Source organism: Parambassis ranga, chromosome 16, assembly GCF_900634625.1.
Source record: "Parambassis ranga chromosome 16, fParRan2.1, whole genome shotgun sequence".
Taxonomy (NCBI): Eukaryota; Metazoa; Chordata; class Actinopteri; family Ambassidae; genus Parambassis; species Parambassis ranga.
Window position 1 is genome coordinate 13,745,481 of NC_041036.1, and position 14,774 is coordinate 13,760,254.

At 41.7% G+C, this 14,774-nt stretch overlaps 3 protein-coding genes across 3 annotated transcripts; 2 read left to right on the top strand and 1 right to left on the bottom strand.

Annotated features, from left to right (window-relative positions):
• Positions 1-949: 949 nt before the first annotated feature.
• On the top strand, positions 950-3,490 carry rbp5 (retinol binding protein 1a, cellular). Its single transcript, XM_028424517.1, has 4 exons — positions 950-1,254; positions 1,899-2,083; positions 2,456-2,557; positions 3,211-3,490. Exons 1-4 carry the CDS (start codon positions 1,179-1,181, stop codon positions 3,262-3,264), a joined length of 417 nt encoding a protein of 138 aa, XP_028280318.1. The 5' UTR covers positions 950-1,178; the 3' UTR covers positions 3,265-3,490.
• On the bottom strand, positions 3,308-10,795 carry LOC114447934 (tumor necrosis factor receptor superfamily member 5). The gene is made up of 8 exons (XM_028424492.1): positions 10,241-10,795; positions 9,856-9,981; positions 9,321-9,467; positions 9,152-9,245; positions 8,800-8,870; positions 7,542-7,649; positions 5,297-5,422; positions 3,308-4,700 (listed from the first exon to the last, which is right to left on the bottom strand). Exons 1-8 carry the CDS (start codon positions 10,317-10,319, stop codon positions 4,510-4,512), a joined length of 942 nt encoding a protein of 313 aa, XP_028280293.1. The 5' UTR covers positions 10,320-10,795; the 3' UTR covers positions 3,308-4,509.
• Positions 10,796-10,872: 77 nt separating this feature from the next.
• Positions 10,873-14,704, top strand: c1s.2 (complement component 1, s subcomponent .2). The gene is made up of 11 exons (XM_028424413.1): positions 10,873-11,015; positions 11,121-11,319; positions 11,393-11,573; positions 11,674-11,799; positions 11,988-12,181; positions 12,637-12,787; positions 12,874-12,989; positions 13,074-13,155; positions 13,245-13,379; positions 13,467-13,541; positions 13,740-14,704. Exons 1-11 carry the CDS (start codon positions 11,002-11,004, stop codon positions 14,522-14,524), a joined length of 2,058 nt encoding a protein of 685 aa, XP_028280214.1. The 5' UTR covers positions 10,873-11,001; the 3' UTR covers positions 14,525-14,704.
• Positions 14,705-14,774: the final 70 nt, after the last annotated feature.

The following is a 14,774-nucleotide window of genomic DNA, read 5'->3' on the forward strand; positions in this document are numbered from 1 at the left end:
CTCCCTCTCCTGTGTCAGCCTGTCTTCATAAAGGAAGAGGGTGAAGGTCCAGTAGTACAAATCTGTAAAGCTCTGAAGCGTCAGGATTTTGTTCACAGAGAAAATGTCTTACTAGGTCATTTTAATTCCGCTCAGGTGAGGCTGAATGTGTAGCTTTAGGGCACCCTGGTGGCTTAGGGGGCCTATGCATTTGAATAGTCCACATATAGCAAGAAGCGATGTAAGGGTAGGACCCTTATTTTTGTTTTTGTTTTGTATCCATACAAGGCTGATGTTTGTTAATCATGATGAGAGAGTAGTACGATGCGTACGCACCTTTAGTATACACTGGACTTTATTTCAAAGTTGAAAAGTGAACACTAAGGTGAGAGAGAAAGAGTGTTTTGATTCTTCTGAATCTCACAATAAAAAGTCTTTGAACCTTTGTAAAAGTTGGTTTAGTAATTGTGACTTGTGTCATCATATCTATGTCATTTTTCACTCACAACACCAGGTGATGATCACCTCACAGCACTGGTGCCACCATTGCCAGTCCAACGAGGTCCTTGCTCAGTAGGATGGAGCTCAGGATTTCTTTCTGTATTGTATTATAATGTATAATGTATGTTTTGGTTTTTACATTCACTTACTGCCATTAATGGTGTCATTTACGTACAAGTCCTGTTTTAGGCAGAATTCCTTCACATCAGATAAACAGACCATCCTGGTTTGATGTTAATAAAGGTTTGATGAGTGATTAAGTCACATGAACACCACTTATTTTGACATTGTGTAGCTACATCTGTGCTGCTTTGAAAAGCATATGCAGTAGCCTCAATATGTTCACATTACTCAATGTTGGTCAACACCCACCACGTATTAAACACACCCCTGATCGAAGTGCACCAGCCCTTTTCCCACTGCATGTTTTTTTTTTTGGGATCCCGAAGCACCGCCTCTGCCTGTAAATGATCAGCTCTCCGCCTGGGTCACAGCTGAGGAGTGTGAGCCGTGCAGAAGCCTGCAGGACACCCGCGCTTCAAACATCAGGGGGAGGCAACAGTGTCGTTTTACTCCGATCCAGGCATTGTGCAAAAAGTTACGTAAGTGAAAGCGATTTCTAACAAGGCGGCAGCTGAACTGTGGTGCTCACAGGAGGAGAGTAGAGATTTCAGCACAAAGCAACAAAAGGACACAAAATGTCTAAACCTAATTACTCCGGAACTTATCATATGGCGGAGCAGGCCAACATGGACGGCTACCTCGCAGCTTTAGGTATGGATCCTTTTCTTATTAAAACCCATTGATTTAAAACCATTGATTATAACATCCATGTGTGTCAGCCCTCTGCATCACTCCTCCTCTCTGTGTGGTAATCTGATTGATATGGACCATCTTCATTTGCAGCAGCACATTAGTGTAATGAAATCACCACCTTGTTCCATATATGACCCACTCATCAACCCGGATTTAAGCCGGAGACACACGCCGGTTCTACTTTAAAACTGTGTCTCGTCAATTTACACCAACAACATGACAGGAAGTCAGAAATCAGCGTGTTTCCGGTAGATTTTCAAAATAAAATAAAATTATAACTAGAGAAACATCATTTATGATATCACAGATGCTTTTTTAAAATAAGAATAACATTAGAAAGGAAAACAGAGGTTTCAGTGAGGTGCTCTCTAACCCAGCCTGATACATGTAGAAAGGACATTAACCATCAGGTCAACAGGCTGATTACTACATGATTTTTGTGAATCTCACAGGAGCTGGCAACATATACATGGATAGCTATGCGGTGCCTGCACATCCAGTGTAAATGCAGGGTCACACAGCGTGTGTTGACTGTGGCTGCACACACAAAGCTCCCCTTTATTACCAGTAACAGACTGCATCCCTCCTCCAACTTCCCTCAGATATTAACTTTGCTCTGAGGAAGATTGTGTGTCTGCTGAGGCCAACAAAGGAGATCACCCATGACCCGGCCACAGGAGCCATGAGTATCCGCACACTCACCACCTTCAAGAACTTCAACATGGACTTCACTATTGGGAAGGAGTTTACTGAAGACCTGGGCCCAGTGGATGGCCGTACCTGCCAGGTCTGTGTTTTTTATTATCCTGAAAAAGCAAATTGAATTCGACACACACATGATTCTACTGTGGATATCCAGAATCATAACCTGCTGTACAGGTTTGCTCTGTGCATTTAAAATCAGAGCCACTTGTTGCTGTGTTTTGTGTGTGTAACCACCGCCTGCTGTTTGAATCCCAGCTTGAGTGAAACAAATGAGTGAAAAACATTCCTAACTCAGCACAGCCTTTCAAAAAACAAGAAGCATTATCTTACTCTGTCCAAAGGACCAAGAAAGGAGGAGGGAATGTAGTTTCCTGTTTAGCACTGCACAAAGCTGCTGTTCGTCTCTTTACATATGAATTGCACACACTAACACAACATCTCTGTGCATGAGCAGACGACGGTGGACTGGGAAGGAGACAAGCTGATTTGTGTACAGCGAGGCGAGAAAGAGGGACGAGGCTGGACACACTGGCTGGAGGGTGACAAGCTGCATTTGGTAAGGGTGTGTGTGGAGAGGAAAGAAGAGGAGAGGAAGAGGTCAAAGCAGAGGGGCAGGGAGGGGGGAGGAGGAAGAGGGAAAATTAAAGCTGGAGTAGAAAATGATGCTGAAATTGATATGCTAAATGAGGAAGGACATGCAAACACAGGCAGGGCTATTCATTACATGAGAAGCCGTAAAGAAACTCTTAAGTAGCCGTGTCTTAAAAGCTTTTCTGTCAGTGCGGATTAGGATTTCTAACAATCAGCATTGTTCCACTAAAAAGCTCTCACAGGACTTCTAATTCCTCTGTAATAATCAGGACAAAACAGTGTTGTTGTTGATGCTTAATTCAGGACAGAATTGGCAAAGAAATGCCAACAAGGATCAAGCTTTAAAATGGTGGATTTTAGAGGTTATACAAAGCTGGGAAGGAAACGGCTGCTACTTAATGAAGAGAGAGTAAGGGGGTACTGGAGGAGGAGGAAAAGGGGAGGTGAACATAAGGTGATGGGGAAAGAGTGGGAGATGGATTATAAGGTCAAAGGAGGGAGAGAAAAGTGTTTTGGACACAGGCCCAGGTTTGTGTATCACTCATTTAACACTTCTTTGATGTGTCTTATCGATTTTCACATTTCATTTCCACCCTCTACCCCCCCCCCTCTCTACAGGAGATGAGAGTTCAAGGCATCACTGCCAAGCAAGTCTTCAAGAAGGCTAATTGAAGTCACTAGATATATGTTTTAGTAAATAACCTTGTAGAAAGAGTCAGATTGTAGCATTTTTATTATAATCAATGATATTTTGAAAGATGACCGTAAGGCTGAATGCTTGTCTGGTGGCAATAACAAAGAGAAGAGAGCAGCAGCGCAACATGACTGTAAACATTCCAAACGTACGTCCTCATATTGCACTTTCTGTCTTCACAATGTTATAAATCATGGAAATGTCTCTTTTGCGTCTGTGTCTTCAGTACATCATGCCAGGTGTGATGTGTGTGGTATCTCTGCTACTAAAGGCTTTGTACTGCTCGATAAATACTGAAAGGTCAACATTTGCATTAGAATTCTCTTCAAAGGAGATAACGCTTACAAAGGTTTACATGAACAAATCTCAACCTGAGTCTGTGACTGAAGTTAGAACAATATAAATTAAATTAAATGTCTTTTATAACTCAAACACAAAATACAGAAAAGGGAACGGTTGGTGCTTTTCTGATACTGTCAACCACTCCATTGAAAAATCCAGTTAATTTATTCCCTCTGACGTCACCATGTGATCGGTGTACGAGTCCATCTTGCAGACTGTGCTGTCTGAGCTTAGAGACGGCTGCATCTCTTGGTGTCTGCATAAAAACAGCTGTCGCTGGTGGACTAATGGTTGTTTACATGTAGCTCTTGATCATGTGCCTAATAGCACAGCAGTGACTTCAGTATGTCAGGGTAGATGGAGACAGTGTAGAAGGTATCGCACAAAATAGTTCCTTAAAAAACATTTAAAAATAGCATTCACTCCTGGATATTTGTTGTGCATAATGTGTTTTCCTGCAGATTAATTAGCCATATTTACAGCTGCATGAGATTTAATGATGAAACCTCTCGCTCAATGCAGCGGTGCAGCCGCATCACAGAGGATCAAAAGTTTGTTGCCATCATCACTTCCTTATCACTATTACTTGATCACTACATTTTCACTTGGGAAGCTCAGATGTTAAAACTGACACATAAACTCAAAGAGCTGCACCAGGATTTTCACAGCTGAAAACACAAGATGGATTGATCACTTTACTTGAGGCAACGCTCTTGAAGTCCTGCAGGTGGCAGCAAACCACCTTCAACTCACCTCTCAGAGTAAAATCCCTTTCTCTTTTTTTTTTTATAAATAATTTCCGGAGTCACAAAAATAGCTGCAGTATCTCCAGGCTGAGGGAAGGGTCTCCATCAGTACGCAGTTACAGCACATTTACTCGGTTATGTCCCGCACCACTCGTCCTCCTGTGGTTCTGAGTAGGACCTGAGGAAGTTGGTGGGGCATGGTTGTGGGTGTCCATTCCTGTTGTCGCATTCCACAAATGAAACAGAGGTCTTCAGTTTATTTATGGTAGTTAGGGGAAGGCTGCTGTCCAAGCTGTCCTGTATGCAGCAGGTGATGGGAGTATCATCTGTGGAAAACAGGAAAAGCAATTTTCAGTGAGCGTCTTTCAAACAAACATAAAAGATTGAGTTATGCAGCTCTTGTATGTGTTGCACAAGTCTTGAGTGATTTTGGGGAACATCTGAGGTTAGTAACTTGTGCGGTACTTCATTTTTGGGCATTAATATCGGTCCACTGTGTGTGAGTCCACAGTGGCCACACTGGCTCTCATTCAGGAATGGTCCAACAGCCAGCCTATTCACCTGACTACTACCTCTTCTCTAAGTGGGACAATGCTCAGTGGTCTTCATCTTGACTGTGAGGCACCCTTTAGAGGTCCAAGACACTGATTTACACAAAGCCCCAAACCTGTGTGTAAATTTAGAAGAGACTATGCTATCAAATGTTGGATGTGTACTGGTGGTTTCATGTACACATAAGCATATGCATTTTTAATACTATCAGCTCATTAATAAGGAATCGTCCTTCACTTTAAGCCATTCTACACTTGCTTTGAAAAAAGAGGCCTAGGTGACAGAATCATAGCATAAAAGTATAATAATGGTAACAGAGAAAAACAAATAGAGATGCCATCGGTTTAATTTTGCATCAGGGATGGATCACCTTCGTTAAAAAGTGGTAATTTGCAGACATCAATGGTGCAGGTCTCTTGGCAGTGAGAAGGCAGCTCGGGTGGAGTGACAGGCAGTGAAGGGACTCTCTCCACAGAAACACCAGAGTTGATTTTGACTGTCAAAGAGACAAGACACAACAAAACAGTAAGACTCAGCTCTACAGTGAAAAGAATATCTGTGGTGGTAATGATGTAAGTGTACCAGAAATAAACCAGATTTTTGTTCAGGAAATAATATTTTTGTTGACCTATAGGTGGCACTGTGACCTCTGAAAATCAAACAGCTCTGCTCTGCTCTGATGGGGACCTGCTGCTGAGGCCTTTATATTGTCTCACTTCTAGTTTTATTTAAGCAGATATTTGTGAATGTTTAAAGAAGAAGTTAAAGAATTATCAGCTTTTTGAACAATGAGCTGTCGGGTGTAAATAAACAGGCTTCACATGTGTTTCAGCTTCTTTTCACATGGAATGTTCTTAATCATTTTTTAATTAATACCCCTGTTCCACAGCCCACTGTCACTATAATTAAAAAATTGAACTCCTAAAAATATCACTTCCAAGCCCCACCTCCTGTTAAATTGAAAGTCTGTAAAACTGAGCTTCCTTTTTCACACAGTGTTGTCATACTTGCTCAAAGATTACAGTCTTTAGGACAGGAAAAGGAACATATTTGTCAGTCTACTGCTGCTGTGTGGCCAAAGTGTTAAAAAAGTCACTGATTCACTGTGACAGTGTTTTATATCCTGTCTTGGAATCTACCTGGTGCATGATCATGTGACCACCACTTAAGTTTTGCCCTGAATCATTCCCAATTGCTTTTTTACTTGCTGTTGTGCTGTTGTGCCATATGTAATGTAAATCGCAGAGAATAAGAAACCCTCTGCAGCTGATAGCCTCGGCAGCTTCTGATATATTATTCTGAATGGGTAACTGTTTCCTACCAGACACGTAAGATGAAAAGAAAAAAATAGATTATGTTGCTGCTTTCAGAGTTGAGTCAGAATCATTTGCCGGTGATTCATTCATGACGCTGACAAATTTCATTAATAATAAGTCCCACAGTAAGCCAAAAACAGCGCTGTTCACATAGAAGGGTTCAATTATTGAGTAATCCTCACAAAAAATCCACAGCTGATCCAAAAGCAACAACGACAAGAGGACAAGTTCTTTGTGTACTGGCAGTTTCAAGCTTTAAAGGTGTCACTGTGTGTAAAAGGTGCTAGGTCTGAACCTAAATAAGCCTTTAACTTCAGAGAGTTTCTCAGAGGAAGCAGACTGGTCCGAACACAAAAGTGAAACCTTGTCGTGTTGGATGCTCATCTGTACACTCAAACATCTCAAACAGATATTTGTTTTAAAGGGACGCAGACATTTGTGTTTGTGTGATTTCATGATGTAGCTTCAGCACATAAAATCGAAACTTGGCTTTGAGAGAGGAAATGTCTGCATTTTAGAAATGTCTGTCGAAAGTACCCTGTGAAGACGTATCTACATGTAAATATAGTTAAATGTGAGAAAAATGCAGACATGCTGAGAGCAGACCTTTTCCTCTGCCACATCGAGGCTTATCAGCTGATAAGTAAAAAAACACATTTGATTTGATTATACAGCAGAACAAAAGAGGGTTTGTTTAATTGTTTCTGTCAGTTTTAGTATTGTCACACAGGTTCTCTGGAAACACTGCAAATGTCAGTAAAATACAATGTCAGCCAAAACAGTAAGAACTGTGATTGTGCCACATACGTAGGTTCTGTTTCTCAGTATGAGTTAGCTGCCTGTGAAGTGTGCGTCACGTTGTACCGATGAACTGTGTCAGGCTGAATATGCACAGGATGTGGTTTCTCCATTCAGTTTGTCATGCTTGTTGAGAGCCAGCTTCTCATTTAACATGCATGCATTACATCTCTTCAAAATACTCTGCTTTGTGCAAAATAAAGTATGCTTCTCCAGATCTCATCATTCTAATTGATATAAGGAAATCACCCACATGCAGGTTTTATTTGACCTTACTCTGATTTTGCTGTTTATATACTGCTAGGAAACAGTGGGAGTGATGAGATGTGTGCGAGGCTGACCATAAACTGTACAACTTCAAAGACGTCTCACAGTTGTGGCTAACAACATGGTGATGCCGATGATTAGGCAAATCTACAGTGGGATTTTTTTTTATAATTATGGGAACAAACATGTGAAAAGCAACACTAGAACCCACCTACATGTGAATGTTTTACACACCTGTTCTGCATGATCTGTGTTTTGCCCTCCAGATGAGGAAAATAATCACCAGCAGTACGGTCAAGACAAATCCTGCCCACAGGCCTGCAGGCAATATCCAAGAACAAACTGAGGAGCAGGGAGAAGGAAACACAAACACACACTTTAGAGAGAACTCTTCAGGATTATGCAACTTCTTCTTTGTAAATGTACCGCAGCTTCTAGGTAACATAAAGTGGGAAGGGGTAAACACAGTTGTTTCATTAGTGACTAAAATAAGCGTGACCACTACAAGTGACTTTTTTTTACAGTTTCGTGGACTTATAAATTAACATTTCTTTTCATGAATGCTTATGTTACAGCTGTAAAACAAAACACAAAGCATCCTCCTAACCTAAACATGAGTGCAGACAATTAAAAGCTTATTACATCATAGCTGTATTAGATTTGATAAAACATACTCATGTTAAAGAGCATGGTTAAAATGAAGTGTTCCTCCTCAGCACCTGTGGTCAGCTGTGCTCCTTTTGTGTTAAAATAAATATTAAAGAGTTCCACATATATAAAGTGGGAACTTTGAAAAAAACCAATACATACAAGTTATAAGTGGACTGGACACCTTCAGCAAATCGCACGTTTGTCAGTAAACAAAACCCACCACCCTGAGTTATATGGCCTTAAGGATATAATTTAGTATAATTGTTACATAAAACATGTTATTAATGTGTGCCTACGAATAGCTTGACACTTTCAAAAGAAATAGGCTTTTTGGATTGCTTTAAAAAATCACCAACTGCAGTGCAGCACGGAGGTCATTTCCTTTAGTTGGTTAGTAAGACTAAGGAATAAGAACATATTAATTTCATGCTCCTCTTTTCACCTATTAGGTCGTCATGCAGATATTAATGTGATAATCTCACATCTCTCCACTTCCACACAGTCTACAGCGTGTAAGGGAGTATGTTTAAACACCTCAGGCTTTAGAGGTAAAGCCACAGCCTTGGCATTAAACCTAGAATGACCTGAACGACGTTATAGGCTGAACTGAATGAACTGAAACTATGAAGCTTAGTTTCCAATCTGGATCACTGCAACTAGCTGAAAATGTGTCGTACAGCACTCTCTTCTCATGAAATGATTTCCCATCTGTACTACTTCTACTTCCCCTCTTTAATAGTTGGTCATATGATAGGAAGAGAAGGTCACAGGAACTCAGTGAGTCACTCAGGATGAGACTAAACTGCTCTAAAAGTGCATGAACATGAAGCAGAAAACATACGAGATTGTCCGCAGACAGTATCAGTTGTAGCAGTTCCCTGAGTTTTCAGCACTCCCCCGTAGTCCTCACATCTGAAACCAACATGACAAAAATGATGATGTTTGCAAAATATTCATGTAAAGCTACGTTATGTAATGTGTTACTGCAACATCCCTACAGTGATAGAAGAGTTACAGCATAGGTACAGTAGGTGGGATGTGGGATGTTGGATGTTTCAGGTTTGTAGGCTGAGGATGACAATTGAAACTAAGAGAGTCATTTCTGCTGTGTGTGTGGATGACTAATTAGAATTAGAGTATGTGATCCCTTTGCTTCACCGTTAACAATAACAGTAATGGGGGCACGCTGTTACCTGGTGTGTGCTGTGCAGGGTGAGTGGGAATCTGTTACGTTGTTGTAGGTCCCTTCTTCACACGGAGCACAGACTGTATCATTCGTGCGGGTTGCTGCAGAAAGAGGTGAAGTCATCTCAGTCACCAGTTCATACGACACGCAGGATGTGAATTTACCATGAATTTTACCTTGAAACTTGACCCCTGTGCCCGGAAGGCAGCGGGTCACAGGTTGGCAGTGGTCACAGTCATCATTATTACAGTAGTGACCGGGCAGACACTGACACACTGTATTCTGTGTGGCTGTACAGTGTGTCAGTGGCGTCTGTTTGTTAGCTGAAAGAGGGAGAAAGAGAGTTGTGCTCTGGTTAGTGTGTGTGAATGCTGAAGGCTAGAATAAAACTGACTTTACAAACAGTTTCTCACAGTTTTAACAGGTTTAAATTTAGTTAGTGTTTTTTGTAAATGTAAAACTGCATTGAGCTCATCAGACTTCACGGTGGGTTAAAACTGAACAAGGGAAAGAAGTTAGAGTGGATTTGCGACATTTTTATGAGCAGAAAAAAACATCTTTGCTGTAAGAGGTCAGCGGTGTGTGTGTGTGTGTGTGTGGGGGGGGATGAGGAACTGTGTTTGTGTTTTAGCTCTTGTGACACAAAGGCTGTTTGCATGTGCAAACATACATTATTCGTATGCGACTGACAACAAATAGGTTTTGACTCACCTTGACTACATGACTTGCACAGGTTGCACTTTGTGATATGATTTTTTGTGGCTAAGAAGGTCCCTTTATCGCAGTCGACACACACTGTCTGTCCTGTAGAGTCACAGTCCTTTTGTTTGAACTTTCCTGTGGGAGAAAAAAACTGAGGTACTCAGGAAGTATAAACACAGTATACGTGTAGCGAGCAGTGGTGAAAGAAACACTGAAGCTAGGCGCTTAAGTAAAATTGCAAGTGCTACATCATCAATCCTATGTAGTTTAGATAAAAAGTATGTAAGTACAGTAACAAAGTACAAATACTTGGTTACATTCCACCACTGGTAGCAGGTTATGCTAAAGAAAAGAAGTGCTATGTTAGAATATGAAACCTGTCATGTCCACTGACCTGCTGGGCAGCGATCACAGCATCCCTCATGTCCCTCAGGTTTGTACTTATCCTCACTTGTGCAACTCATATCGACCATCTGCTGCCCGTTCGATTATAGTCCTCCACCTCTGTGTGAAACGTGAAGCCGCTTCAGGTACGACAGCTACCTCAGACTTTTTCCTATGTTCACTCTGCTGCTCTTCTGTCTCCACTAAGTGACGTCTGATCTGACTGTGACTGCTGAGTTCTTTCCCCTGCTCACTCTGTCTTACCTACTTCTTGTCTTTCTTCTGATCCTACACAGTGGAAAACCCCAGTGACCCTCGTCTGCTGTTTCCCCTTCGTCTCTCTCTCTCTCTCTCTCTCTCTCTCTCCCCTCGTTTCCTTCCTGTCCTAGCCCTCTCACTGTGAGGTAGACTGTGCATGTGTTTCCGTGCTGTAGCTACAGGATCATCATGATTGATGTTGGCACTCTTAACTATACAAAGTAAAGCAACACAATGTGTTTACTTCCTCACTCTACTACACCCTTTCCTTTCACTTCATTTCTTTTGTTTCCTTAGAAAACTTTTTTGCAGGACTCCACTGAGCTAAAACTGTATAACATTTGTCTTCCTTACTTGTAGCTGCAAGCTTTCAAAAAAATATATCTACAAATAGATTTCTAACTGCTTACTGCTGCAGAATAGGGGAGAGGGGAAGGAAGCAGCAAAAAGTGGGTGAAAACATAAGAAAAGAGGAAGAGATGTTTATTTGAGAAGAGAGTTGATCAGATCACGATGCTGAGATTAAGGTGGGTTTGGATCTTTTGCATTTTTGTACAATAAAACTGATTATTGCTACACATTAATTAATCTTGTCCTTGCACTGATTTAGTGATCCTTTGTCTTTACCTCAGTCTCCTGCTTCTCCTGCTTTCCCACTCAACCTCATCGATGCTGCTGGGATGGGTTGAGTCTCCGGGGTATCCCACTGGATATTTGCCTCATTCCAGTCTGAACTGGAGCAGGTGCGCCTCTAAAGGCCACACCCTCTCCATCAGGCTCATCCACCTGGACCTGGAGGACAGCCACAACTGTGAAAATGATGCGGTGAAGGTCAGAGGTCATGATAGAAATCTTTGAACTTTTAAGCAACACCACCTTCTACAAGAGTATATTTTTTTCACAGGTCTTTTCAGATGGAAACTTAATTTCCATTCTGTGTGGGGAGAGGGAATATGAGGATCTTCAGTCCACTGTAAACCCGTACCTCCTCTCCTCCCCTGGTGGCTGCCTGTCTCTTTTATTTCATTCAGACTATTCAAACGCCAAGAGGCACACTGGCTTCAGAGGCTTTTATACCATCCAAGGTATATAAGTAGAGAGGAAGAACACTTGTATAGGTTTTAAAATGTTACAGTAGCAGGTCACATGATGACCATGGTTTGTGTGTCATGTTTCCACTGTTAGACTTTGATGAGTGTGAGGAAGACCCAAACAACGGATGCACACAATTCTGTCACAACTACATCGGAGGGTACCGCTGCTCCTGTCGCCATGGTTACCACCTGGACCGAGACAGACAGACTTGCACTGGTAGGAATGATAAAGGAGTTGACAGTCCAAACACAGACAGCAAAAAAGAAGCAGGGACACCGAAACATGAAGTGAAAATGGAAAATTTGAGGAAGCAGAAGTGATTAAACTGGGGGAGGAAAAAAAAGAAGGGGAGATTTATGAGTATGATAACATATTATGATGATTAACTGTTAACTTCATCACAGTGAGCTGCAGTAGGGATCTGTCAGGGAAAAAACGGGGAGACATATCCAGTCCCTCCTGGCCTGGTTCTTATGCAGAGAATGCTAACTGTCAGTACAACCTGTCTGTGGAGGCCCACCTGCAGCTGGAGCTGCACTTCTCTGACATTTTCGATGTGGAACAAAGCCCTGATGGTCAGTGCATAGACACACTCAGGGTAAGTCTCGAGTCACAATATATAAAAAATGTCCCATGAAGGTTTTTTTTTTTCAAAAAAATTCTGTTTGCACAGCAGGAAACAAAGGGGAAGTTCAGACAAAAATGTTGAAATGATGGATTTGACAAGTGAACCTCCTACATTTTAAAGTCTCTCGCATGTGCAGTTTTTTATTGTACATATATTTTTGCTAGTTTCACTGTCTAACAATATTAAACCTTATCTTAATTGTGCTAGTTTGGATGCTTATGGTACCAAAATTTGTAAAAATATATATAAAATATAAAACATAAAAACAAATTGTTTGCATAAGTGCTCATCATAAATACTCATGTCGCATGAAAAACTTTCTTTGAAGGTTTTCTGCAGCATCAAATTTTCACCCAAGATTTCCTTGTTTGTTTTGCTGAGAACTGAAATGGAACTGGAAACATTATGTGTTTTCTTACCTGCAGATTGAGACTCCCTCTGGGACTCTGGGCTCGTTCTGTGGCCAAACACCTCCTCCATCTCCCTTTCTCACTCATGCAAATCAAGTCCAAATCCACTTCATCTCGGACGGCTTTGGCACCAACAAAGGCTTCTCTTTTCACTTCAAGACCAGAGGTACTGCAGCTGCCTCCCATCTGAGACACAATAGGAGAAAAAGTGTTGATGTGACTCTAACTGTTCCTCTCACATGATAACTGCAGACAAAGTCTGTCCAGCTGTGGCGACCGCACACTCCGCCCTGACACCACAGCAACCAGAATATGTTCGGGGTCAATTAGTGACAGTAACGTGTGATGTTGGCTATGTTGTGAATACTGTGAGTTTACAGGGAACCGTATCTTTACATTTTATTTAAATGTTTAAGCCAATTAATTAATTAAATCCTCCCTTTGCAAAGTAGCAAACCATCCAGACTCAGTCACCTGAGTATGAGGCGACGTGTCAGAGCACTGGCACATGGACTCCTAGTTACACCTGTGAACGTGAGTTGGACCACAACCAGTCTTATTACCAGTGTCATGCTTGTTCATCATAATGTTATCATTCATTTTATTCTTACACATATAAACAGCTGTGGACTGTGGGTTTCCTGGTATCCCAAAAGATGGCATTCTTCAGCTGGTGGGCTCAGATAGTCCAGAGACTCAGTATCAAGCCCAGATCCAGTTTAACTGCACTTCAAAGTACTACAGACTGGAAGGAGATGGTGAAGAAACTTGCACACACACCTCTTCCTGGTTTATCTGATCAGTTACTCTTTTACTAATATGCGTGTGTAATTTCAACCTTTCAGACACATACACCTGCAGTGACAGTGGTGAATGGATATCAGTGAACGGCAAGACAGAGATGCCAAAGTGCACCGCAGGTAGGACACTTGGTGTACGATGCATGAGTGATAAGTCAGGAGTGCCCTCACTGTGTCTAAAACAAAAATACTGCAGAAGTTATTGAATCTAAACCACTTTAACAACTGTCCTGAGCGTGTACCACAAGCTGTATAACTAACCTCCTCCTACCTTAGACCACAAAGTTATCTGATTTATTGACCTTTTGTGTGTTTCAGTGTGTGGAAAACCTGAAACATCCACTTTAAGTGCAGGCAGAATTCTGGGAGGTCAGAATGCAAAACTGGGAGAAATGCCTTGGCAGCTGTTGATCAAATCCCCCAGGAGAGGAGGAGCGTCACTGATAAATGATCAGTGGGCCGTCACAGCAGCTCATGTTGTAGAAAGGTTTGAGGAAGCCTCGTTGCAACTCTATGGTGGAATGGTAGATGGAAGAATCCAAGCATCCGTCATGGACAGTGAGAAGATCATAATTCATCCTGGTTACCCAAAGGAGACCTCTGGTGTCGAGCGCACTAACTTTGACAATGATATTGCTCTGATAAAATTCACTTCCAGAGTGAACTTTGGCCCGAACCTCCTTCCCATTTGTCTGCCTGAGAAAGGCAGGGGTGTGTCGGAAAATGAACTAGGCACAGTGTCTGGTTTTGGTATGACAGATAAAGTACGTAAATCAGCATTGTTAAAATATGCTCACATTGCTGTGTACTCCCACGATGAATGCAACCGTACACCTAACTTGTCAGAACAATCTGACAAAGCCATGACTTTCACTAACAACATGTTCTGTGCTGGAGCAAGTGGGAAGGACAGTTGTGAAGGAGACAGTGGCGGTCCTTTCATTCTGCCTATGTTGTCTGGGGTAGGGGGGCCGTACTCTCTGACCGGCATCGTGTCCTGGGGCCGTTACTGTCGAACAGGGGACAACAAGGGCTACTACACCAAAGTGGGAAATTATGTAGACTGGATTAAAAACACAATAGAGACAGTGGAAACATCTTAGAAAGGACAAAGATGAAGCACGCTGCTATTTACCATGATAAGCACATATATTTCAGAACTGATTCACAACTCTCAAATAACAATGCTTGTAATCAACTGTGCCAACAATAATAACACAATGGCATGACAGATCATGACTGCATGGTTCTCTTGTATTAAAATAAATGTTTGCAAATTAGAAGCAGATGTGTTTCTTATTTTGTGACCAAAAAAGTAAAAAAAAAACAGCTTCTAAAAAGAAAGCTTCTAGC